General features: G+C 41.2%; 1 protein-coding gene across 1 annotated transcript in view; it reads right to left on the bottom strand.

Moving 5' to 3' along the window:
* LOC126391996 (CUB and sushi domain-containing protein 3-like) overlaps window positions 1-24800 on the bottom strand; it is a 259847-nt gene that overhangs the window by 57642 nt on the left and 177405 nt on the right. The window contains exons 43-54 of the mRNA XM_050047075.1: window positions 24264-24441; window positions 18329-18474; window positions 17701-17781; window positions 16667-16780; window positions 10828-11016; window positions 10014-10160; window positions 8494-8682; window positions 5663-5848; window positions 4580-4774; window positions 3673-3846; window positions 994-1167; window positions 127-300 (exon numbers count right to left, since the gene is read on the bottom strand). Coding sequence (XP_049903032.1) covers window positions 127-300; window positions 994-1167; window positions 3673-3846; window positions 4580-4774; window positions 5663-5848; window positions 8494-8682; window positions 10014-10160; window positions 10828-11016; window positions 16667-16780; window positions 17701-17781; window positions 18329-18474; window positions 24264-24441 — 1947 coding nt within the window. The remainder of the gene's footprint in view (window positions 1-126; window positions 301-993; window positions 1168-3672; window positions 3847-4579; window positions 4775-5662; window positions 5849-8493; window positions 8683-10013; window positions 10161-10827; window positions 11017-16666; window positions 16781-17700; window positions 17782-18328; window positions 18475-24263; window positions 24442-24800) is intronic.

Genomic DNA, 24800 nt, shown 5'->3' with positions numbered 1-24800 from the left:
TGCTGGCAGAGACAAGCAGCTTTTTAGTTCAACTGTCAAGATACATTTGCGTCCTTCTGATACTTTAAGTCAGTCCAGCTGCCAATCATTTATCCATTCTGCTGGAGCTCTGCAGTCGGACCTTACCTCTGCATGTCGGTGGCTGATGGCTCCACTGGCGGCTGGCCTGGCACTGGGCTGTAGAGGGTCCTTCCAGGGTGTAGCCTTTGTTGCAGGAGAAGCGCACCACATCATTGTAGTTGAAGCCATCGCCTGTGGTGCGGCCATAGATAGGGCTGCCAGGGTGGCCACATGTGACAGCTGAAGTTGACACGCATCACCCAGGGACGTGTCAGAAAGGAGGAGGGTGGAAGATGAAAGGCAGCAGAGGAAGGATACACAGAAAAGGTGAGGAGGAGGAGGGTGAGAAAGATACAGAGGGTGTGGAAAGAGAGAGAATAAGAAAGTGAGAGATAAAATTCAATAACAATGATCGATAGGTGATGTACAGTGACACCTATCATAGGAATATCATTATCATGTAATTAACCTCAAAGGACAATGGGATAATTAGGAATCAAGACATGATCTCGATTGGGAAAGGGTAAACAGCGCATTTCTCATTACATCAATAGGTGAACAGGAGATGGAGAATCTCATTATGAGGATATGTATCAACTATTGACTTCAGCACTTCTAAAGCTAAAGGAGCAGGAAGCTTAGGGAATTGTAGAAAGGCTTTATGAATGTCATTTACATTTCTAAGAATGCTAAGTATGTTTTAATTGATTTACTTTAACAATGCAATTAAATCATCGTGTTTTGATTGACTTCTTTTCTTGTACAGATTTTCATATTACAGGCTTCCTTAAAAAGGTTAAAATCCAGGAATGAAAAACAACAATCTCTCTTTGCTCTTCTCCTTCTGAACAGTAGTGTCTATGGTGAGAAACTCAGATATAACACAAACACCATGATCCCTCTTGCAGTCAAAATTGGTGTTAAAGTACTTACAGATACAAACTGGGAGCTGTCCAGACCAGTTGTGGTCCTGCTGGCAGATCCTTACTGAGGAGCCAATGAGCCTGAATCCCGGGTTGCACTGGTAAACCACTGTGTCTCTATAACCAAAGTTTTCCCCAATCACCTGCCCATTTACGATCTGTTCTGGAACACCACAGTGACCGGCTGTAAAAAAAAAAAAAAATTCCAGCATTGTAAACATCAAAAGTAGAAACATGCCCGTGCACAGCCTGATGAAGCTGTAAGCAAAATGCGTTGCTCTGCTCTATTAAATCTTGATCCTCTTTCAAAGGCCTGTCTTATGTGCGGTATGTAGCCACAACATATGTGGTTTTTTCTTTACATAGTAGCATTGTAAACATATTTTACTCTTTCCGTTTGCTTAATGTTTATATCTGTTTCTCTACAAGATCAAGAATTTTAGTAATAGAGACATAACAAATAATTCGCCCTGTTACGTTGAATTTGTGAAGAAAACTTTTCTTGCACTTCTCCACAGTGAACGAAGAATCCAAAAAGAACCAAAAAGAATTGACATAAACGGGATCCACGTTTATCAACAGCAAAACTAAAACAAAACATTACACTCTCACTTAACTCGTGCAGTATAATCAAAGTCTCGTTTATCTATTGTATATGCAATACTTCCCAAACCCATGCACTTTCACTAAAAACTTCACTAAAACAGTTGCTCACATGAGTAGTGCGCCTGGGCAAGTGTGCGCACTTGAACTCTGCTTGTGCAGAGTAGAGTGCAAATGCACGCGCTCGCTCAGGCGCACTATTAATACTTACATAAGACTGTTTCTGCAGAGGGGTTTTAAATAGTAAGGTTTCACAGAAAATGCATGTGTTTGAGAAGTACTGAGCGTACAACTGAATAAATACGACCTGGATTAAACTGCCCGGGTTGTGTGAGAACAGATGTTTTGATGTGGTTTTGCTGTTGTTAAATGTGGCCCTCTTTTACTCCATAACATCAAGAACTTCCTCTGTTTTTGGATTGTTTGTTCACTGTGGAGGCATGAAAGTAAAACACAGTTTTCTTCACAAATTTAACTTAACGCAAGATGAGTAACTGATACACAAATCATCATTTTGTGAGTGAAATATTCCTTAAATAACCCTCTGCTTTCTGAATGCTATTTCGTTGTGGCAACTGTGAGGGTCCAACCTTGCACTAGTTGCACTTTCCATTACAAATCACAATGAATTATCAGTCAACCATTCATGTGGTGCAACGCTTAAGTTCAGCTCTCTAATGTTTGAGAATAATAGCCTGCAGTGGCGTCCACTGAACTAATGGACGATAGTTGCAGGGTAAAAGCACAATTTTGATTGTGCTATCACATTTGAATAACTTTGCATTTTGACAACTGTATTATAAAATGAAACGAGGAAAGTGTTGATTTAAAAGGTCTTGAAATTATAACACTGGCAAACAAAATTAGTTAGTGTATTCATGAATCACATTGGATTTGGAAAGCATTTTTTCAGCTCATTATCTCAGAATTATTGTTTCTACATTCCTACTGACTTCAGCTTCTCTTATGGTGGTAACTGAGTATTTCTCATCTACAGTAGACAGAGGGACGCATATGAAACTCCTCAAAATCTGTGCAATACACTCATGCACATAATCGTATTACTTTCAGCTACAATAAATCCCTTTCAGAGAGGCGGAATCTTGCTGAGATTTCCACTGCCACTTAAAACCTGGGAAATTGCCACTGACTGTGAGTCTGATTTCCCTAATTCACTCGTGCACCCAGAAACTCAGCCGAGCATTTTATTATCACACTCCAGTTGAGAGCAGCCAGATTCTATGAAGATAATGCTGAAGTAGGCGACTACACCGAGGGGTCCCTGGCTATGTTAACCCTGACAGTCATACTTCTAAACAAGAGAGAGGTGCCCCTCTTTTAATGAACTGAACCAATCTTGAGCGGAGCTTGGGAGTGCTGTTGCCACAGGGTTGAAAAACGGACTACCGCATCTGCCAGAGGAACCGTCACAGTCTGCTGCTGTGTGGGTTTGAATGCGGCTCAAGTAATTACGTATGTCTCATTTTCTCACAGTACAGAGCTGAGATGAGCTGTGGTAAGCTAAGCTGTAGCATATTTTCTTGTTTATATATCTTAACAACTGCTGAAATTGTGCTGGTACAGCTTGGCAAGTGTCTCATAGTTTCAGGCCAGCTGTGGCTCTAAAGCTGCTCTCTCACATTTAACATTTTAGAAACACCACATCACACTGACTTGGGGGCTTCACTGTACAGCACCACGCTCCAATCAACTAAGGTAGTTGCCAAAAGTGATTGCACATTTGCACAACAATTTTTACCTCATGATCTCGACAATGTGTGAAACAGGCTGATGTGTGCCAGCCCAAAGGAAAATAGAAAGTGGCCGCGTTGAGTACCAGCATGATGTCACAACCAGACGACAAAAACTGTACATATTTCTAAATGTTTATAGTAATTGGCCATACACACTTGGCAACAGAACCAATTAAAGCCACCCTCTGCTTCCCCATCTGGTTCTATTCTGGGCATGTTGGTCCAACCAAAAAAAAAGAAGCATATCCTGTCTGAACAGATTGCCAGCAGTGTTTGACCCAGGTCAAGGCTGTCCTTTATAAAGTTAAAGAGGACATTTAGACCCTGCTTACCCAGGCAGTGAGTTTCCGTCCCACTCCAAAGGCCAGACAGGAGACACTCTCTAACTGTAGATCCAGTTAAAACATAGCCAAGGTTACAGCTGAAAATGGCTGATGCTCCAAAGGTAGTTTGGGTCCCAATTTTCTTCCCATTAGGAGGAGTGGGCAGATCCCCACAGGAAATGACTGCAATAAGATGAAGAAGATTGTAAAAAGAAGAGGAAGGAGATAGAGGAGGCACAGAATAAAAGAATGAGACACTAGGAGAGTGAGTGAGAAAGAAAGGAAAAGAAGATGGAAGTTGGCTTACATCTTCAGAGTCAATGGGAGAGCACAGTCATTTACACCCATCTTACCGACCTTAATGCGATAAAAGAGTGACCTGTACTATTTCATGGGGAGGATAATGATGGTGTTTGCCTTTGTACTAACATCTTTCATCATGCTGGCTGGCATCTCCTTTTGCCATTACACGGGCTATTCAGCTCTTTTGCTCCTCAAAAAGTAGCTCCCATGGCAGCATAGAAAAGCCTTTATTTCCCATTCCTGCAATAAACAATATCTAACCTAGACGGAGACAGGGATGGGTAAAAAGTACAAAAGTGCATCATCGAGCTGCTGATTAAGTGAGAAGTGAATAAGGTATTCATTCTTCAAGTCTTTCATTGTTACAGTCTATGAATCAAGTGTGCCTGAGGCGAGGCAGGACATAGATATTTCATTTTTGCCAGAGAGATATGTTCATTTCATTTCTTTTCTATCTTTCCTATGAAGCTAATGAAACACATTTATTCTTTATTTTTTATGATAATGTGATGGCAAAATGGAGATAAAGGAGATTTCATTTCTTGAAACATTATCCTTTTGGTTTTAAAAGTAAAATTTTCAAGTGTGATGTGTGATTTTATGTGTCACTCACTTCTACAGCGAGGCCTTTCGTTTCTCCAGCTCCACACTCCATTGGACAGGCACTGAATGTGGGCGGGGCCAACTCTGTAGTATCCAGGGTTGCAGGTGAAGATTATTTTAGTTCCATACTCGTAGTGCGAACCGTTGACGATCCTCCATTTCCCGTGGTCCAGAGAGAAGGAGCTGAGACTAGGGCACATGATGACTGTGCCAAAAAACAAAGAAAAAACAGAAGAGGGGCTTCAGTGGGGAGTGGACATTGTTAGTTTTGGATTATCCAAATGGACTGACTTCTGTTTCAATTTTTTCTCTTATCCCTTGTACACACACTGCTGAGTCAAAACCCGTAAATATATGTGACAACCCAGCTGTGTAGAAGAAATAAAAAGCTGCAAAGGAAAATCTTAATCAGTAGAGTAGACTAATCCATGTAAAACGTAAACAGCAACCTTTCTGCGGTTACCGTATACAAATGTTCTTCCCCAACAAAGCTGTTTATGAATTGGCACTCTCTAAAACCAAATGAGTTTCAAAACAAACACTTTTCTCCTTTTGCTGTGAGACACATATGCAGCGGGGAATAAACACTGGTCTCAACAGTAAACAATGTTGTCAATCACTCTTTACACTGACTTTCAAACTTAGAGGAGCTGCACTGGCATGTAAAACACTCACCCGAGCACTAACTACAGATTTCCTCTCAACTATTTTTCTGCCTTTCATCCATCCAGCTTATCATCACTACCCAACAAGTTAGTTTATGTGATGAAACCACAACTCGCGGCTCTGTCGGGACTGCCGTCCATATTCCATGACACCTTCCATTACAGTGCAGTGTTTTGTTAAAACTGTTTGATATTCCACAACTCCTCTGGAGGATTCTTCAAACTCTGATTTTTTTTTCTGTCTCCAACACAGCTGTCAAAATTCCAAAATCAGTGTCTTCTCCACAACTCTCTCCTGTCCTCATCTCTCAACTTCTCTTTCCCGAAGCTCAACTGTGCAATGGCTTCTTGTGGTTACCCCATCTCTCTAAATCACTTCCCCTCCTCCTCTGCATGCCCCTGCCTTCTCCCCAACATCCTCCACTCACCGATGCATCGGGGTATCTTGTTGTGGTTGCTCCAGGTGCCGTCTGGCTGGCAGACTGTGGTCGTCAGCTCTTTGGAGGAGAGCCGGTAGCCGCTGTTGCAGAAGTAGGTCACCCGTGTGCCGACGGAGTAATCAGCAGCGAGCACACCTCCGTTCACTGGTGCACTGGGCACACCGCATGACACAGCTGCAGGCGGCAAAGAGGACGGTTGTCAACAAATGTGTTTATGCGCAATACAAGACACATACTAGAGAGATTTGCAGAGAGACGCCTGGTAAACACAGGCAAGGCAGGCAGGCACATATTCACTTAACAGTCACATTTTTGTGAGCAAGTGTTAAATACACATGTATGTGCTTCCCCCAGTGCTGGATGTGCAACCTCTTTGTGGTACACAAGCAATGTCAAATGTTTTTCAATTGAAACAAGCAGCTATGTGTTACTTTGTTATTTCCCTTTCAAATGGTTCCAACTTTAGTTGGTAAAAATCCAACAACAATAATTTGTCAACACTAACATTGGATGCCCTGATAGAATTGTGACAACAGACCTCACTAATAGTACTCTGACATGTCACAGCAGAGACAGCACAGGTATAATTAACAATAATAATGGCTGCGTTCAATTTAGTTGAGCCAGCCAGTCTCTTACAGGGTCACTACAATAGAGCAACATTTCCTGACTTGAAAAATTATGCGCCTACCACTGCAGTCAACATTTAAGGAAAACCAAAGTCTCAACACCCACCCAATGCATTTCTAATATGATAATGAGTCTGGAATGCTTGTCTCGAGTCAACACTTAACCAAGTCATATGCTTATACAGTATATATTATAGGCCACCGAATCCATAAAACAGCTCTTGACATCTCACTTGCGAGAGAGAAACCCATGAAAGCATTATATATATAGGACTGGCCCCTTGAGGAATAATGTATCCAGCCACCTCAGATTGGAAGTAGTCCAGCACACTGCAGAGAGGGATGTTATCAGAAAGTCCTCATAAATCTTCTAAGGTTTTAGAATATTTTCATATAAAAAAGTTACCCTACTGACTTTACAAGTAGCTATTCAACCAAGTCAATGAAGTTTAAGGAGATACTTGGGATGATATTTTATTCTCTCGTTTTTTTTTGGTCAGCAGGTGTTTGAAAACAGGATTATCACAATATACCAATATTGACAATAACCGTGATATTTGCGAAATTAAATTTCTGAGATCATGTTAATATACACATATGATAATTTTGTGTAATAATCCAGTACCTCTTAAATCATTTAGGTTTCTTTTTGTTCTCACTTTGTCTCCGTCTTCACAGTCCTACACTCGTATTTTAAGTGTAATTTAAAAAAAATATACAAAAGGCACAATATAAACAAAGTTAAAGTTACACTTTACGCATTTAATATTATTATTATCTTAAATCTTCTATAGATATTGTGATAATATCATTATTGCAAATTCTTTTGGCCATGAAACTCATGTAGTGAAAATCTTATATCGTGCTAGCCCAAGTTGAATGACTCACTGATAACGAAGACCAGCTGATTAAGGAAAGAGTAACTCTTCCTATGAAGCACTCACACATAGAAACACTCCCACACAGCACTGTGTCCTTGTCCCTACACACAGTGAATCTGGGTTACTGTGGCCTCAGAGCTTAAACCAGACAGAAAGCTCAAGCTAGTAGGTTTCAAGGTGTTTATCATCAGAGCCAAGTCAGAGGGAGTGAGTCGAGCGGGGAAACCAACATCTGCAGGGCCAGACTAAATGGGAACAGTTATGCAAACACACATATGATAAAATGGAGCAGCAATGGTAGCCACACACTGTGAGAAACATCAAAGGTAGGAATCTGCCAACATGGCCCGGAGCCATTACGTTGCCGCTCACCACCACATGAGAGAATCAATCAACATTCATTTGCTAGTGCTAAGTCACAATCTAACAGATGTTAATCACAAGCACTAAACACTTTTCTCCACTGCAGATGGAAAGTTTCAGCGTTAGAAGGGTGGATTCCTTATCAAAGCTTAGAAGGTCAGTGAGCCTGATTTCAGATCATTGCTCGTTCTCTGAGGTGCATCAGCGACACTGATGGATTAATATACTGTACTTTCTCAACATATCATACAATATTGATCGGAAAGAGTGAAGGATTGAACATGACATAATGTAATCTCCACCATCTAGCAGATAGCAGATGGACAGCATCTGTATGAATATATTAGTTCATTTGCAGCCACAGTTGGCTTTATGTGCTTTGGAAAAGCTATGTGCAATTACCAAACTGACAGAATTAATTACAGGTGTGAAGTGTTTTTAAATCATTTTAAAGTACATGACATACATATTTAGATTTCACTGCATCATGCTAAAATGCAATTGAGCACACCATCTGTTGCTGTTTGCTGCTGTGTGAGCGCGCGTGTGTGTGTGTCTAGTGCATGCAATCATGCGCACGTAAATGCACACATTTCACGTGTGCGCATCAAAGAACCCAATTAGTTGAGTGAGACCCAACAGCAGCAGACACTGCATGCTAATAGCGAGTTAGCCAAAGTAATTTGAAGAAGTGGAAATTGACAGAAGAAGGGAGGATTGATTTCTGTTTCCTTTCCACCTGACAGGGTGCTGGCTCTCAATCAGGCTGGATTCAGTTCAGCTGCTAACAACACAGGCATAGGAGCTTGGGCTGAGACACTTGGGTGCCTTAAGCGCCTGTCTGTCTGCCTGCTGAGCATAGGGGTGCAGAGGCAGTGACCAGAAGAACAGGGAAAAAGACAGGCTGAAGTTGAGAATAAAAGGCTGCCAGGGCTGATGTGCTCACCTTGACACGCAGGAACTGGTGCGTCCCAGGCGTAGTAGCCATAGGTGGTCTTCTTGCACACAGCTGTGCCCTTTCCAATCAGCTTGTACCCCCTGTCGCAGGCCCAGCGCACCATGCTGTTAAGATGACCCCCGGTCTGGCTTACTACAAAGCCATGTTGTGGGGAGTCTGGGGTACTGCAGTACATCGCTACAATAGATGAAGGAATAAAGGGAACAGGGGAGAGGAGTGAGATGAATTGCAAGGCAAGGGAGAAGAGAAAGAAATGGAAGAGAAGGTGAGAATGAAGTCAAGGAAAGGGAATACAGAACAGATAAGCAGATGTTAACAGGAAAAAGAGAAATAAAGCCAAGAAAAGAAAAAGGATGAGAGGCATTAACAAAGCTCCTCTAGAGAAAGACTTAGGTGAACATTTTAGTCACAGTAAGGCTCCATTTTAAATGCAGAAAGATAATGAGGGAAAATGCCTGAGGAGTGTCACATCTATTTAGCACTCGGGCTGTGTGCCACACAGCAAAGGAAGTCCTCAAAATCACATTATTACAATTCCTCTCCTGGCTGATGGGCACACACATATTCAATTTGATTTAACACAAGCAATACTGGTGCATCCTCCAGTTATTTGTTCCATTGCCTTCCTTTCCCTCATCTTACAGCCCATCGAACACAAAAAAAGGTAAATTTGATTTCCAGAATACGAGCACCGAATAGCCGATGGGACAGAAAATCCAGGGGAGGGCTGTGTGCTTCACAAACGCTGTCAAACATTCCTTCAAATCAGCATGACTGGGAGATAGCTGGGATTTAAGACGAAAAGACACACACTGGGGTTTAAGTCAGTTCCTGTTCAAGTCAATCAAGTCAAGGAGGAGCTTTCTTTACAAAATTCATCACACCGACTTGCTCTCACAGTAACACTCTCGTGTATTAAATATAATGGAGAGACACAACATGAAAAATAAATGTCTTTTGTGCTTTTTTCATTATTATTGATGCATTTCAAATGGAAGAAGATTCCCTATGCTGCTCTTGCTTAGCACCACTTGCTTTATTAAAGAGCCAATTAAGAATTTAAAACCTTTTTAAATTAAGGAGTGCAAAACAGCATGGAAGCCTTCCAGTGACTTTCTTCCCACTTCGTGGTTTTTGCGTGTGAAAACATCTCCTATTGTGAACCATTATCATTTCTAAAACTGTTCAAAGTATTTTTGTAAATTAACTGATATTAAAAACTCAATAAATAATACCCCGAAGCAATCACAGCACACTGTGATAAAAATCATGGGGTTACATTGTATCCATAGTAATATGCAGTAGCTGCAGGAAAGGTTCACTGAATATTTGCCCCGATGTCGTGTTTTCACTCGTTCAATTGAAGTGTCTCTACACAGTGCCTACAATAGAAATGCCCGAGTTGTAAACCCATGACTTTTATCACTTTTCTGTAGTTTAGAGACAAAAAAACAGCACTAATAAAAAGAGAATATGATTATAAACTGGATACATACTTTGATACTCACCCACGTATCTGATGTGGTAGCCCCGTCGGTTGGTGCCGTGATCAGAGGACCAGCGCAACAGGAGCTGGTGGCCTGTGGTGGTCAGGCTGAAGGGTGTTTCAATGTCACCGCTGAGTGACGCCAGGCTCTGACTGTAGATGTTGGGACCTGAACAAAAATAGACAGACAAACAGAAACACATGCGTGCACACAAACACACACAGTTTCCCAGAAAAACATCCATGTCAAAAACAAGCATTACTGTTGACAGATATGAACATGCATTTTCATTTTTTGGTAAAAATTCCTGAAATTCAAGGGCCTATCACATTATAGACTGAGACACAGATCAAGGCTAATTACTGATTTACTTTAATAACTTTAATAATGCGAAGCAGCAGGCTTTACAGAAGCTCACAGACAACAATTAAAAAGAGAGGGGGGTCGAATGTGTGAACACCTTTCAATTGCGCTGTGTTACAGTGATGGCAAACAGTATCAAAAGAATTTTCGTTTCTAGTTTTATACAAAATATATAAATCCAAGCAATGACCCATGTCTATTTATCTCTATTTTCAAAAACTGTCAAGGCCTTGATTTTTCCACCTCTCGCATTCACAAACTTTCAGCTCTAAGATGCCATATTCAAAACAGGAATGCTGAGACACAAAAAACCCCCAAAAGAATAAGAAAGTATGAATATTTTACAAAGAAGCACTAAGATTCATAACACCAGACTAACACATCAATAATTTCACTTGAGTAACATTTTTTGTATCCTGCTTACTAAATTTTTTGCAAAGAACACAAACACCAAAACCCCAGTGGAACCCACCGTCATATATTTCCAAGATGTCGAACTCTTTTTCTGTCTGGAAGAGCTCAAAGTGCAGAGTCACGTTGTAACCCTTCTCCACGTTGATCAGCCAGGAGCACATCTGGAGATTGGGGTAATTATCAGGATAGCCTGGACTCAAGATCACCCCCGTTGAGTCAAAACGCACCTCATGGGCTGGACATTGGACTGTGAGAAGAGATACAGTGTAAGGGTAAGGCAGTGTAAGAGGAAGACAAAGAGACAGAGGAGGAACAGCGGAGAAAAAGAGAGGAGAAGAAAGGACAAAGGTTGGATGAGGAAAGAGGTGAAAGAAGGAGATGAAAGCCTAGTGGAGGCAGAAAACACAAGAAACAGAGGTGCAGGAGAGGGGATGGAAGGCACAATTAGAGATAAGGCAAGATGAGGTGAGGAGAGAAAAGACAGGAATGCTCTGCTGTGACAGTAGAAATTACACTGAAAAAATAACTAGTCCTGAAACAATTACATTTCAGCCAGACTGATATTGCACCTAAGGGCTGAGCTGGTGAGTCTGCTGTTGTCACCAGGCTCCCCTGATATCAATCTATCAAATAATAATACTCAGTAGGTGAGACAGTTAACTTTGTATGGAAAAATTGTGTGTGTGTGTGTGTATGTGTGTATCGGCTCTGAGCATTCCCTTCATTTCCTGTAGGCTGGCATGTCTGAAATAATGACAGTTCTGTTTCTTTCTTTTCCTTTTCTGCTGCTAACAGAAGTTTCTCTTCTGGGCCACTAGTGAAGAAACATGACGCATATAAAAGGTTAATGCGAACAACTGTTCCAGATAAAAAGGTCAGTGGAAACAATCGGACATATATCAAGAAAAAAAGACAGAGGGAAAGAATTGTAACACAAAGCAATATGAATATTCCCGACGGCGAGTCACTGCAGAAGTTTCACCTAGAATAGCCTTTAGCTCACAGATAACAGGCAGATATAATCTCCCAAAAGTCGAAAGTCAGTGATTTTCTAAATAACAATGCATTTCTCAAATCACACAATACACCAAAGGCCCTCTGCGGGAACCGAGGTCAAGAGAATGTCTCATTACATTATCTCAACACCAAAGACAATACTTGAATCGAAGAAAAAAACCTTCTAAATAATACAACAAATGCGTAGCAGGATTTGTACATAGCAGAATCAATATTTATACAAACACTGTACAGTATTCATTAGGGAGGCAACAAATCTTAACCCGATCTGTTCAGAAAATAAATTTACATAGCAATTTAATATGAAATCGCAATATTTCTTTACTGCCACTGCTTGACAGTTTGTGTGAGACATGATCAATAATTTCCTATGCATACCGAGTGCAGAATTTTTATGCATATTTATAAGCTTTACAGGCCACAAGGGTAAAACACACAAATAATAAAGTAGCAATTTGTAGTCATGCCACCTAAAAACACATTGTGGACACTGACAAGGGCATACTGCACAGGAGTGAGTGGTACTGAGTCAGGTCGGTAAGCCAGTCAGTAATTTTAGTTTTAATTTTATAGTTCCTTAAACACTAAGTTAGTCAAAAACTTTGCTTTCTAAAACCCACACTTTCCCAAAAAGGAGTCTGAGTGCTTTTCTACGCAGCTGAGAGGCTGCATTTGAGATGAAAATGAAGGTCTGTAGTGCTGAATTGTAGCGAGAGAGAGATAGGACTCTAACTGGCAATATGATGGAGTTTAGAATAGGGTCTTCAGTTGGTGCAGTTATACGTCAATCCACACAGTTCTGTGCTCTGTTCTCTCAGTTCTGTCGTCAGCAGGAGTCTCTGCTTCTACTGATGCCAGTGGGAAGATTTGTCATAGAGCCGGCACGAATTCAGCTTAAAGGAAACATGTAAAATGTGCAAGTAATTGCTGCTAACAATTGCTGATTTCAATTCTACACAATTTTCATACATATTACACTTGGGGTTAGCAACTGAAAAACAAAACAAAAAAAAACCCAGCTCATACGCCGCACAGATTCCCTGCAGCACTTTACCATATTGGACGGCTTTAAGATGTACATGAAATTGACTCACTTGATAAGATCTTACGCACATAGAGCCGTCTATCTGGCAAGGGTTTGTTATTGAAATAATTGAGCCCCCAATACTTGTTTAATAAGCCAACGTTGCCAGGCAACAAACACAAGTCTATCCAGTAAGCACAGTCGTGGCTTAAACTGCTTTGCCTCAAACTTTCGGTGCAGGGATTAAAAAAATGAATCATGAGAGGCTTAAGACTGTTTCAGACACCTCAACGCTGCTGCTTTATAAGATGGGTTTTTAGAGGGCCATGATAAGGATAGGATGCTACGCTGAAAGCACCCTGAAGCTTACAATGTATTCATATGGTGATTTGGCTATTATACAAATGTAGACCTCTGTACCTTCGTGTCACAAAAATGCAAGGCAGCAGAAGTACTGTTATTATGATACTGGCATATATACTATTATATTATAAATACCATATAAATTACGAAAAAAAACCTCTGAAATAAAAACTATTTTAAATACAACCTTCTAAATGGTATTTCTAGTTTAATTTAATCTTGTAAATGTAATGAGTGAACAGCAAATTAGTTTAAACCAACCATCCTTAGCCAGTGCAGGTAATGACTGGAACTTCTGATACCATGCACTGTGTCTTAAGACCCACATATAGAGGCGTGTGCTGTTATTTGCAGTGAGATGCATGCCAACATGATGTCTTTAAAAAGAACTGGCACTGGCATTTGTTAAATCTTGCAAACGTTGCAAGACTCGGCTGTGTAATTCCTTGTGCAAACCACCAATTGTTTACTCTTTTACTCAGCACACTGTGTGTATGGAATGACAATGCCACGATAATGATTGTTGCACATTGTCGGCTACAGAGACATCATACAATAAAGCTTACATAACTGTTGTGAAAATGAAGTTAGAGCAGAAGTTGTTTTTCATTAGATTTTCTGACACATGAAAATCAATGGGAATGTGAAGACCAATATGACAACGTTTAATGGGTTACACTCAACCTCAATGTGGCAGATGGTTTACCAAGCAAACACAGCAGTCAACTCAATTGTGGCTCTATCCTTGATCAAAGCTACTGCATAACCTTCCTCATAGGCTTTCGTAAAGACAGAGCCAGGGGTATTTGGGGGTGAAATTGCATAGCCATGCAAGGACATTTCAGTGTTATCTTATAAGCATAAAATGACAATTAGCAGAAGGGTTGACAGCAAACAAAAGCGGAATCAGGAAACACAGGAGAGTTCTTTTTCCTGCCCTGTCTGCAAGCTGCCGACAGGAAATGGCCCTTTATAAGCTTACTGTAGCAGTATCTTGGATGTGAATAGCAGGTCAACTCAAATTAAGTTCAATTTTACATGTCCCAAGGAGAGCAATTAGTTTCGTGCTAGAGGTGGCACAAGGACATAACATATCCAACACAAGAAAATGTAATGAATTTTTGAGTACAATAATGAGGTGATCCATGAAAATGTCAAACAACGAATTACTAACCCAGACGTCCTAAAATAGTACTAACTATGCCAATTTAAAGCTCAAGGCAGATTTTAGGGAGCTGTTTCATCAAGATACATATATTGCCTAATCATCTTACACATTTGGTTGCACACTTTTAATATGCCTTTCACATACACTATTCACTTCACTGTAGTTTGCCTGATATCCGCTCCCTTTTACTGTGGATTTTAACAAGCGCAACATCCTTATTACTACATCTTTTTTCATCTACCTCATATGTTTTTATATACAATATTTAATTTGCTCTGTCATCCATGTCCAATATAACCTGACTCGGAGAACCCATTGATTTGGCAGTGCACAACACAATTTACTGTGATGTATGAGAGTCTGTGCTGTCCAACATCAATAGTTTAAAACACCTCAAACTGTGGCACTGATCGATGTGCCTTGCAAAACAAACCAGCTGAAAAACAATGCTGTGTTCTCCCAGAACAGTCCCAACACGCTTCACCCATCTGGATTCGGCAGGTTAATTTAGTCACTTCAAATGAAAGCCTGTGAAATTATTTCAAGTACAGTATGTGAGTTTTAGCTGATAGGAGCTAGTTGGTCTTGGCAGAGCTCTGTGTAACAGTAACACATGAGAAGGTGAGCTGGCAAGACCAACGTAACAAGAGAGCTTGTACTCTCAAGTGAATGACTGCCCTCACTTGGCACAAAACAAACAGATCAAATTGTTCCAAACTATTCCAATTGTTGCTGATCTGCTCAGTTGGTCACTTTCAAGCAATCAATGAAATAAAACTTTGGAAAACATTTTAATGCAATTCCATTAATGTCGTTCTTAATGTGACTGTGTATCTGTATGCCAGAAAGGTATGATACAGTCTGCAAGTATGCAATGGAGCTGTTCCCTCCTCTGTTTCCCATCTCTCTTTACTCGGCACTGTCTAACAAGCTAATAAAATGCTGCAGGACTTTATACCCCCTCGTGCTTTTATAAATTATTAATTTTAAAAAATGCCCGATGCAGCAAAAGTAAAGGCAGGCCCTGTTGTTTCCAGGACACCCACACACACACCTACATCAATGCAATTTGATCAAATTACCACGGATTTGCTCTCTTTGACCTTTGTGCATACACTAATAGAGCTATTCATCGGCAGTGCCACATGTAGCCTTTATGAATAAAGTATAAGAATATGAGTAGCTTCCAGTGCTTGGATCAACGGGCAGGTCACGCAAATTAAGCTTTGCCATCACTATTTGTTGCTTTACTTGTGGTACTTTTCATATTCTAAAATGGAATCTGCCAAATTCTTACTTGTAAGAGCAAAATGATGTCAGCCGCAAAAACGCTACAGGGGAAGAACCAAGATATCAAGTCAGACATCAAATAATAACAGCCAGGGATGAGCAAATAGGTTCCAAATCACTAGTCCTATTCTAAGATGCTTTATGAATGCAGGCTCTGGGTCTGTCGTGTAGCTGTCATGCCTTGATCAAGTCCAATGCGATTACTCATAGTTTCTAGAAATAAAAAGACAGAAATGCTCATCAACTCAAGACTACACAAAGGACTTCAGGGCCCTTCAAAAGATGCCTATCCAGGGGGAATAGGAGGTTTCAGAGCACTCTGTTGTCTGCGGCAGAGATGTATTGGCACGACAGGCAGGCTGATGGCATTTGTTTTTTGGTCTAAACAAAATCTCTGATGCAGACAACACAGACATTTCTTTCCTTTGCTTCATGTTTGAAAATCCATCTTCTGAAAAAACATGTACAGGAAGACATTTTACATCAATCAAACCCATGGGGCTATTTGAGCAGGGATTAAGGGGTAAAAAATAAGCTCCCGTCTTTCTATGGGGAAAAACAGCTATGACTGGCCTCCATCTACCTTGTTACATTGCAAAAAGAAAAAAAAAGAAAAACATTTGTCGATGAAACCTGCTGATCTGTAATCTGTTTCACACTGATCCCTCACAGTCAAGAGCTGGTTCCAGGGGAGCGCAGGTCTGTGATCTTGGGTCAGTAGTATTCCGACTCTGTGAGTCTTGACAAATTAGAATAGAGATGCTGTTTGCCACCAGGAGCCTGCTGGAAGGGGCCCTGCTGACAGTCTGTTAAATGATGCATCAACAGTGGGTGCTGCTGACTGCAACCAACCTTGGCAGAGTGGCGTCAAGCACACACAGAGGCACACAGAACTGAACATGGACACGCATACACATAAATGTGGACGCATGTGCGCAAACGTTGGCACACACATTGAGAGGAATATTTATATACACGACATTCATATAGCCAAACAAAAACATGTAATAGACTCACACACTGAAAAAAACCAACCTTGACAGACTGGTGGGGGTCCATCCATCTGTAGCCTCTCTCCAAGACGACAGGTCAGAATCTCACTGCCCACCAAGGTGAAGCCCGGCAGACATGTGTACCGAATTATGTCCCCTGTGAGGTCATTTAAACCCGCAATCACACAAACACACACAGGAGCCAGGAGTAGATACGAAAAACATATCCATCCATTCATCCGCCCACCCAACCACAACCACAAACACACACATCCCCACAGAGCTGTTAGTAAAAGCCTCCTCAGTACCAGCACTTGAAACAGTAATCAACAACACATTTTCTAATGAAGATTGACATCCCCTTAGCTAAACTGGAGTACTGAAGGCACTTCATTACATTACAGCCTCAAACTTGCACACAGATACACAAACACGCACACATGCACAGACACACACCCACTCACATATGAAATCTAAATTAAACTCCATTTCAAAGACACAAAGTAAGGCAGCCACCAGCCATATGATTTCCAATTCTGATTCATTTCTGAACACTGAAAATACAAACAGCTTATGTGGAGAGCTAATTAGCCCTTCCCTCAAACTAATATTTAATTGCATGAATAGATGAAAAAACTCAAAAGGAAGGAAAGAAACATAAAAAAGGAAGAGCAAAGGGCAAGAAGGAATACACTGCAAATAGAATGAGACAGAGAAGGTTGCAAAAAATCTGTCCAGCAGCAGGATTATAGAAAAAATGTATATGTCCAAATGAATATGCACTACAGCAAAGCTCCTTCAAACAGTAAAATGGATGCATGGATTACAATACTCACAAAAAGGTAGGAAAATAAAGGTAGCAATCATCCAAACAATGGTTTCAGGGAGCAAATAATGGATTCAGCTTGAAGGGGAATGAATTGATTAATTAATGGCTGAAACAATTTGATACGTCTATTCCCATTTTTTTTTTCTCTGTCCAGGGCTGTCCAAGCAAATTACCTTATGTCTGGTGCAGATTTAGTTTATTACGCATTGTCCACAGCCAGTAAACAAGCAAAATAAAATAAGACAAACCTATTTCAAACTCGTCATCATCGGTTAGGATAGTGGCGTTGGCGACAGGAGGGGGTGGCTGACATGTTCTCAGCTGGTAAGCTGTTGGAGAGAGGACAAACGCTGAAATCTGCAACAGTGTGTGTGTGTGTGTGCACTCAAGTGAGAGAGAGAGGGAGAGTATGCATTTTCTACTCAACTGCAACACATTCTTTGCTCTTCCATCATGCTGAAACTTGATTAGATCATAAATTGCCACCTATCACTGTTCATGATCATCAAAAACCAATCACTAATTTAGCTGAGATGGGGGACATTTTATTATTAATCAACTTCTTTTTTCGAAGGGGCGTTTTAATAGTGCAGGCGAAAAAATAGGCATAAGAAGGCATTCATCATTTATCATTACACAGAACTGGAAGCAATACCATGTAGCAAAATGAGAAAGGCCAAATAATGATTCATAAAAGGGGGAAAATTAAAGGCGTTCCAATACAGAAACACAGGGACAATATCCCTCTGATTTTAGTCATCTTCATTACTACAGCAGGGTCCCAGTAATGTGGAGACGTGAGCATCAAATGAATAGGGGTCATTACAGCAGTGCGGAACAAGGTCTTTACTTAGCTGGTATCAAAGGGGAGGTTACCGTAATAATTGAGCACAAAGAAGCCGCTGGTGCTGAAGTCGCTGTGGAATTTGATGAGGATCTGATTGGCGGTGGTGGACACCCCTTCCTGTACAGAGTTGCCGCTGAACTGACCGATTTGAGGCGAGGCCTGGTCAGGTCCATCCCTGATACAGAGAGGTGGAGGCAGTGGAGGTTGTGAACGGGGGGAGGAAAAAGGGAGAGATTGAAAGAGTGAAGGGAGGAGGTTGACAGAGAGCGGGGGAGAGGTGGAGAGAGCAAATGATTTATGAATAAACAGCAGTAATAACTTGCAGGGATCAAAGAGCAGGTCTAGTTGTCCCCGAGCAGTCTTGTGGACCCAGCAGTCATTCTGACGACCCGAGAAAAAGTTTCACATTAATCAACGGTGTCAAAGTAGAAGTTGAGTATATGTTAACAGATGAGGCAGTAAAGTACTGAAACTTTTGCCTCCTGCAGCCATGTTACATATTGATGCGGAATAAAGTTTTTTGGAGGGAGAAAAAAAAAAAATCAATGATTCAGAATTCTGGAAAAATGTGCAAAATCCACAACAGCTTTTGTGACCTCTTTTTGCCTTGCAAAACATTCCTTTACGTTTAGTTGAGACTGTTAATATTCTGTACGTCTATTGTATGTATATAATAAGGTTGTGTAATTATCATGAGGTTTAAGCCCCTGTGACCCCGCAGAATAAAAGTGTTTAGAAAATGTATGGAAGGTTATCACAAAATCCTAAAGCCCTTGACTGAAAAACAGGCTGCATAAGGAACTGTAGCCCTGGGAATGAAAATTTAATTGAATCGTAATGGCCCTTTTGATTTTTTCACTCTTTGGGTTGTTATCTGTGAAGGGTGGATATTTCCATGGGAGTGTATACCCATATCTACATTACTGCAGCTACAGTACACAGCAGCTCATCTCCAGTTCAATGACACGTCTAAAAAAAAAAAAAATCAAACCTGATTTACACTAAGTGTCATCAGCATGTGGCAAAGTTGTGACAATAACATGTTTCGAGTGATGGAAACTATAGTCTACCAACTCCTTAAGGCATCTATAAATTACAAACAGATGGAAAGACAAGAGGATGGGGCAGCAACAGTCAATGAAAGAGTTATTGGCACGATGCCTGTAGTGGATGAGATTCACCCTGAAATGCTGAAGGCCCTGAATGTTGTCAGCCTGTCGCATCTGACGCATCTTTTGGACAGCATCCACCATTGGCAGTTGGGGCTGCGGCCCCAAGTGAAAGAGTTTAACTATCTATGGGCCTTGTTCCTGAATGAGGGTACAACGTAGTGTGAAACTGACAAGTGGCATAGTACTGAAATGTCATGTTGAAAATGGAGCTAAGCCTGAAGGTGAAGTTCCCAATTTACTGAAACAAAGAGCTGAAATGAGCTGCCTGTGCAGGTTGGGGTCATAAAGGGAGAAGCTGGATATTTGGGAGGAGCTCCAAGTAGACCTGCTGCTCAACTGCTCCTCCTGAACAGAGCCAGCTGAGGTATTTCAGACATCTAATGAGGATGCCTCTGGGACACCTCCCTGTGGAGCTCCATCAGGCACATCCGACTGGGAGGGGACCCGGGGGCAGAGCCAGAATGTGCTTATATATTCCAGCTGGCCTGAGTGGACCTCAGGATCTCCCAGGTGAAGTTGGAGAGAGGTGGCTGATATTGGATGGACAGATAAATGTAGGTTTGGCAAAAATGTACTGTAAGATGACTGAGATTTGATGAATGATCTTGATTGGGGATGGCGATAAAATTTCTATAACAATGATAAGCTTTTAGCCAATACGGATGGACCTAACAGTCTTCACAAAGTAGAAATAAAAGCGACAACAGCCAGTCAGTCTGCTGTTGAACAAGCAGAGCACAAGCTTGCAGAAATGTGAAGTCCTTGGCCCCTGAGTAACTTGCTGCCTCCTCTTAATCCACACCTGGTTTGTTTTACACAGCCACAGAGCTGGGGGAAATTGTTGACAAAAGAGGTAACACAACATCAATTATATCAAAGTTTGGATCTCAAAAGCTACAGAAGCACAGATTATGACGATCTGCAAAATATGCTGTCAGTCAGTGCCGAACAAGAAACAGCATTATCAAATTATATATTGTGATAAATACTGAGATTGATAAATATGGAAAAAATTATTGTGATAACATTTTCTGCTGTATAGGACAGCCCTAACTTCTAGATATTTTCTAAAATGTTTCTACTAATGTGGTTAAACTTAATATTATATTTATTTCTTTTAGGTGATTGAGAGCAAAGATACAATTCACTTAGCACGACCGATTTATGGCAATTTTGGATTTGTAGGATTCTTGCATTACTGTGATGATATTCCTTGATTTGTCAGGTATGTAATTTGCCAGATTCACCAAAAACATGCATTCCCACCTGATCATTATGCTACACATATAAACTGTTTCTAAACTGATTTTTTTTTATTTTTTAGATAATTTATTATATTGTGACGTGTATCTCTACTGTAATGTCAAACAACATTTACCTTTAACATTTCTTCACATCCTTTACCCAAAGCTGTGGCTGTGAGGTGATAATAGAACTTGCCATTTGCAGTGAAGCCATTTATGAGGCATGCATTAGCTTCTGACAGCACAGAGCACAAAAGCACCTCTGCTAATGAGAGCAGGAGAGAACTTTCGAAGCCTTGTTAAAAATATTGCCATGATCTGTATTCTGAAAAACAGCCAAAATAAGTTGGATAACAATATTTGGGTGGGGCATGTGGGGACAAACCACATGCTACTTTTCTCTGAGGATAAAAAGAAAGATTCATGTGAGAAGACAGTACTTTTCTATTATATATATATATATTTATATATATAAATGCCATTTCCGTACAAGAGAAAAGTATTTCATTACTGGCACTCTCGGGTAGCTCCAGGCCTATTCACGTGAATGATGTACACTAAATGCTTTTTGTATGTGTGTGTACTTTTAATATCTTATATATTAAAAAAGTCTTATTGCAGTTTCATTTCAGAGTGATCAGCAAAATGGGAGACGGCAGTCAGGCAGGGAAATGAAATGTTACCATCAGGGAACAGATTGTTTATGCGCTATTTCATTTGAAAACAGTAGTGCCAGTAGCTCCCTCCTTCCATACTGTGAATGGTAGTCCCAGATGCTGGAAGGCATTTCCCTCCTCTATCACCCATGAGGACAGCTCCATGGCTGCCTGAGGCTTACCATACTACATAAGGGCTACAGAAAGGTAGAAAGAGAAGCAGAGACAGAGAGGGAGAGACAGCTGCTGGACTGATAAGAGGCGGGTAGTGTAAGGTAGTTTACTGCTGTACAATTATCTGACAAAGTTAAAAGTTTCTGCATACTAAAAAACATCCACAGCAACTCTGAGCCGATGTTTTCATGCTTTTGCGCGTTTCTGCCTTTTTACACAACACTCACTGGGGAAGAGGGACACAGAGTGCCTCAGACTTCTCTTCAGTTTCTCTTATTTCATCACATACTAGAATCTATTTTGTTTCAGCAAGGGGCTGTAAAGAAAAAAAAGTTTTCAGGGAAAGAAAAATGAATCCACAGATGTCCCGACAAAGGTCAACATATTTGGATGGCTGTTGGCTCATCTAATACGGGTGTCACATCAGAAGCTGTGAACAAAACTTGTCCAACTAGCCTATGGGCTTCACGTTTCGTCAACTGTAAAGTCCATTGTATGCAGCTTTTGAGTTTGCTTTTGCAATGGGTACAGGAAATACCCGGCCCAGTACGGAATATTATTCTGAAAATCTTATATACTCTCCGGTTCATCCTTGAGAAAAAAAGAAAAAAAAAACTTCAGTTGTCAAACCTTTTGGGAGCTACTGTATAAGCAATGCAAGGTATATATGGTATTAACTTGGTGGAAACTTTAACAAGGATATATTTCGTGGCTCACTACTTAGTATTGTTTGTTAAATCTGTGCCATTGGTTTACAACTTAAAGGGAGAGTTCAACCCCAAACAGAAAATACATATTTTTCCTCTTACCTATAATGCTATTTATCAGTCTTGATTGTTTTGGTGTGAGTTGCCCAGCATTGAAGATATATATAGATTGTGAATCAATTCCTCCTGCGTTGGTGCAAATGAAAGCGACAACAGGTGCAATAGAGAAGCAAAACCAAGACAACCCCTAAAAAGAGAATGGTTTTACACGTGGTGTCCACAGACAGATGCTCTCTCCTTATCCTTCCTGACTGATTCTTTTCTAGTTTTGTGTTCTGCTAGTGTCCTTGTCACTACTTATAGCATGAGGCGGTATCTGCAGCTCAATCCGGTTGCACTGGTAGTCCAGCTCCTCCAGGATGGCACATCTATATGTGCAGTCGCGGTCGGTTTGCTGTGTCTCCAAGCGCAGTCTCAAGAGCATGAAGGAGATACCAGGAGACTGGCCATTGCACGAGAAGAGCTAGACAGTAGAAGGGCATCAACCCAGCAGCAAGACCAGTATATGCTCCTTTGTGCGAGGAGGAACAGGAGAAGCACCGCCAGAGCCCTACCAAATGAACTCCAGCAGGCTACTGGTGTGCATGTTTCTGACCAACTGTCAGAAACAGACTGCATGACAGGGGCATGAAGGACAGAAGTCCTCTAGTGGGACCTGTGCTCACAGCGCAGCTTGATTGGAATTCACCAGAGAACACCAGAATTGGCAGGTTTGCCATTGGCTCCCCGCTCTTTTCACAGATGAGAGCAGGTTCACACTGAGCACATGTGACAGGCGTGAAAGAGTCTGGAGGCAACGTGATGACCGTTATGCTGCCTGGAACATCATCCAGCATGACCGGTTTGGCTGTGGGTCAGTGAGGGTCTTGGGAGGCATATCCTTGGAGGGTCACACAGACCTCCATGTCATAGCAAACGGTACCCTGGCTGCTGTACTGACTGACTGCCCGGATGAAATCCTCAAAGCGATTGTCAGATCTTACACTGGTGCATTGAGCCCTGGGTTCCTCCTGGTGCAGGACAGTGCCCGCTCTCATGTGCCCAGAGTGCGTAGTTAGTTCCAGGATGATGAAATCATTGATGCCATTGACTGGCCCTCTTGTGCCCCTGACCTAAACCCAACTGAGCAGCTATGGGATGTTATGTATTGGTGTATCCGACGCCATCAAATACCACCACAGACTGTCCAGGAGCTCACTGATGCCTTGATCCAGCTCTAGGAGGAGACACCATCCGCAGATTAATCAGGAGCATGCCCACACATTGTCAGGTGCGCATAAAGGCACATGGGGGCCATACATAGGCCTACTACACAGTCACATTATGAGTTGCAGTATAAAATTCATGCAAGTTGGATCAACCTGCGATTTCAATTTTTTACTTTGATTTTCAGTGTGATTCTAAATCCAGCCCTCAGTGGGTTGATAATTTTGGTTTCCAGTGACCATTGTTACATCATTTTGTTCTAAATAAATTATACAGTGTACATCAGTAAAGGTTTTCAACTTGAATAATTTGTACACTACGATCCGATGTGTGATTTAAGTGTTCACTTCTCACAACAAGGTGGGTTGATTTTCTTGATTAACCCGGTCATGATTTCTGTTGAGTTTCTCAAATGTACTTTTTTTAAAGCCCTATAAGCAGAGTGCCATATAGTCTTATTATATTTGAGATAAGGCAGACATCTCTATGACCGATATCTCTAACATCTGGCAGCTCACACCAAAACAATCTAGACTGATAAATAGCCCTACAAGTAAGAGGAAATATGTTTTTTCGATTGTGGGCTAAATTGTCCCTTTAAATTAACATCACTATTAATTGAGAAAGACTGCCTCCCAATAACTGTCAATAAAACTCTGCATGCAGAAAACAGTGTGTGTTTGATATGTGCCATTGACTGATGATTGATGAATAATGTCATACTGAGAGAGAAATGAGAACTTACCACACAGTGATGTAGTCGTAGATTGGCTCTGTATTAATAACGGAGAAATTGATGTAGATGCCATACCCAGGAGGCACTCTGACAGTCCACATGCAGTCCTGGAAGTGTGGGTACTCAGCTGGGTGTCCAGGAGAATAAATTGTGCCATTCATGGATGTTACATTCCCACCACACAGAGCTGTAGGGAGGGGAGAAAAATCAGAGAGGCTGGATAAAAATAGAAAGCCAGTATTTGATTTACCTCAGGTTGTAAAGCTTGCTTTTATGACGGTATCGCCACAAACTGTTGATAAAACAAACTATAACTGCTTGTTACTGGTTTATCACTAAGATACTCAGGGTGCTAGGGGGGGTTGCACCTGTTAGATACAACTGCAGGGGATGGTTACTGGTTGCCGTGAACTTGATGACACTAAGTAGTTCAGACACTAAAACTCCCCCGTCATACTTCTTCAGAGGGAATGTGTTAAAAATTGACTTTGAACTGGGAGTCAAAGCCAAGGCAGTGCCCTCAGGATCCAAAAACAGAACCGTAAA

The sequence above is a fragment of the Epinephelus moara genome, chromosome 6 (genome assembly GCF_006386435.1).
Source record: "Epinephelus moara isolate mb chromosome 6, YSFRI_EMoa_1.0, whole genome shotgun sequence".
Classification (NCBI taxonomy): Eukaryota; Metazoa; Chordata; class Actinopteri; order Perciformes; family Serranidae; genus Epinephelus; species Epinephelus moara.
Note: the sequence above shows the minus strand (reverse complement) of the source record. Positions and strands in the feature narration are given on the sequence as shown.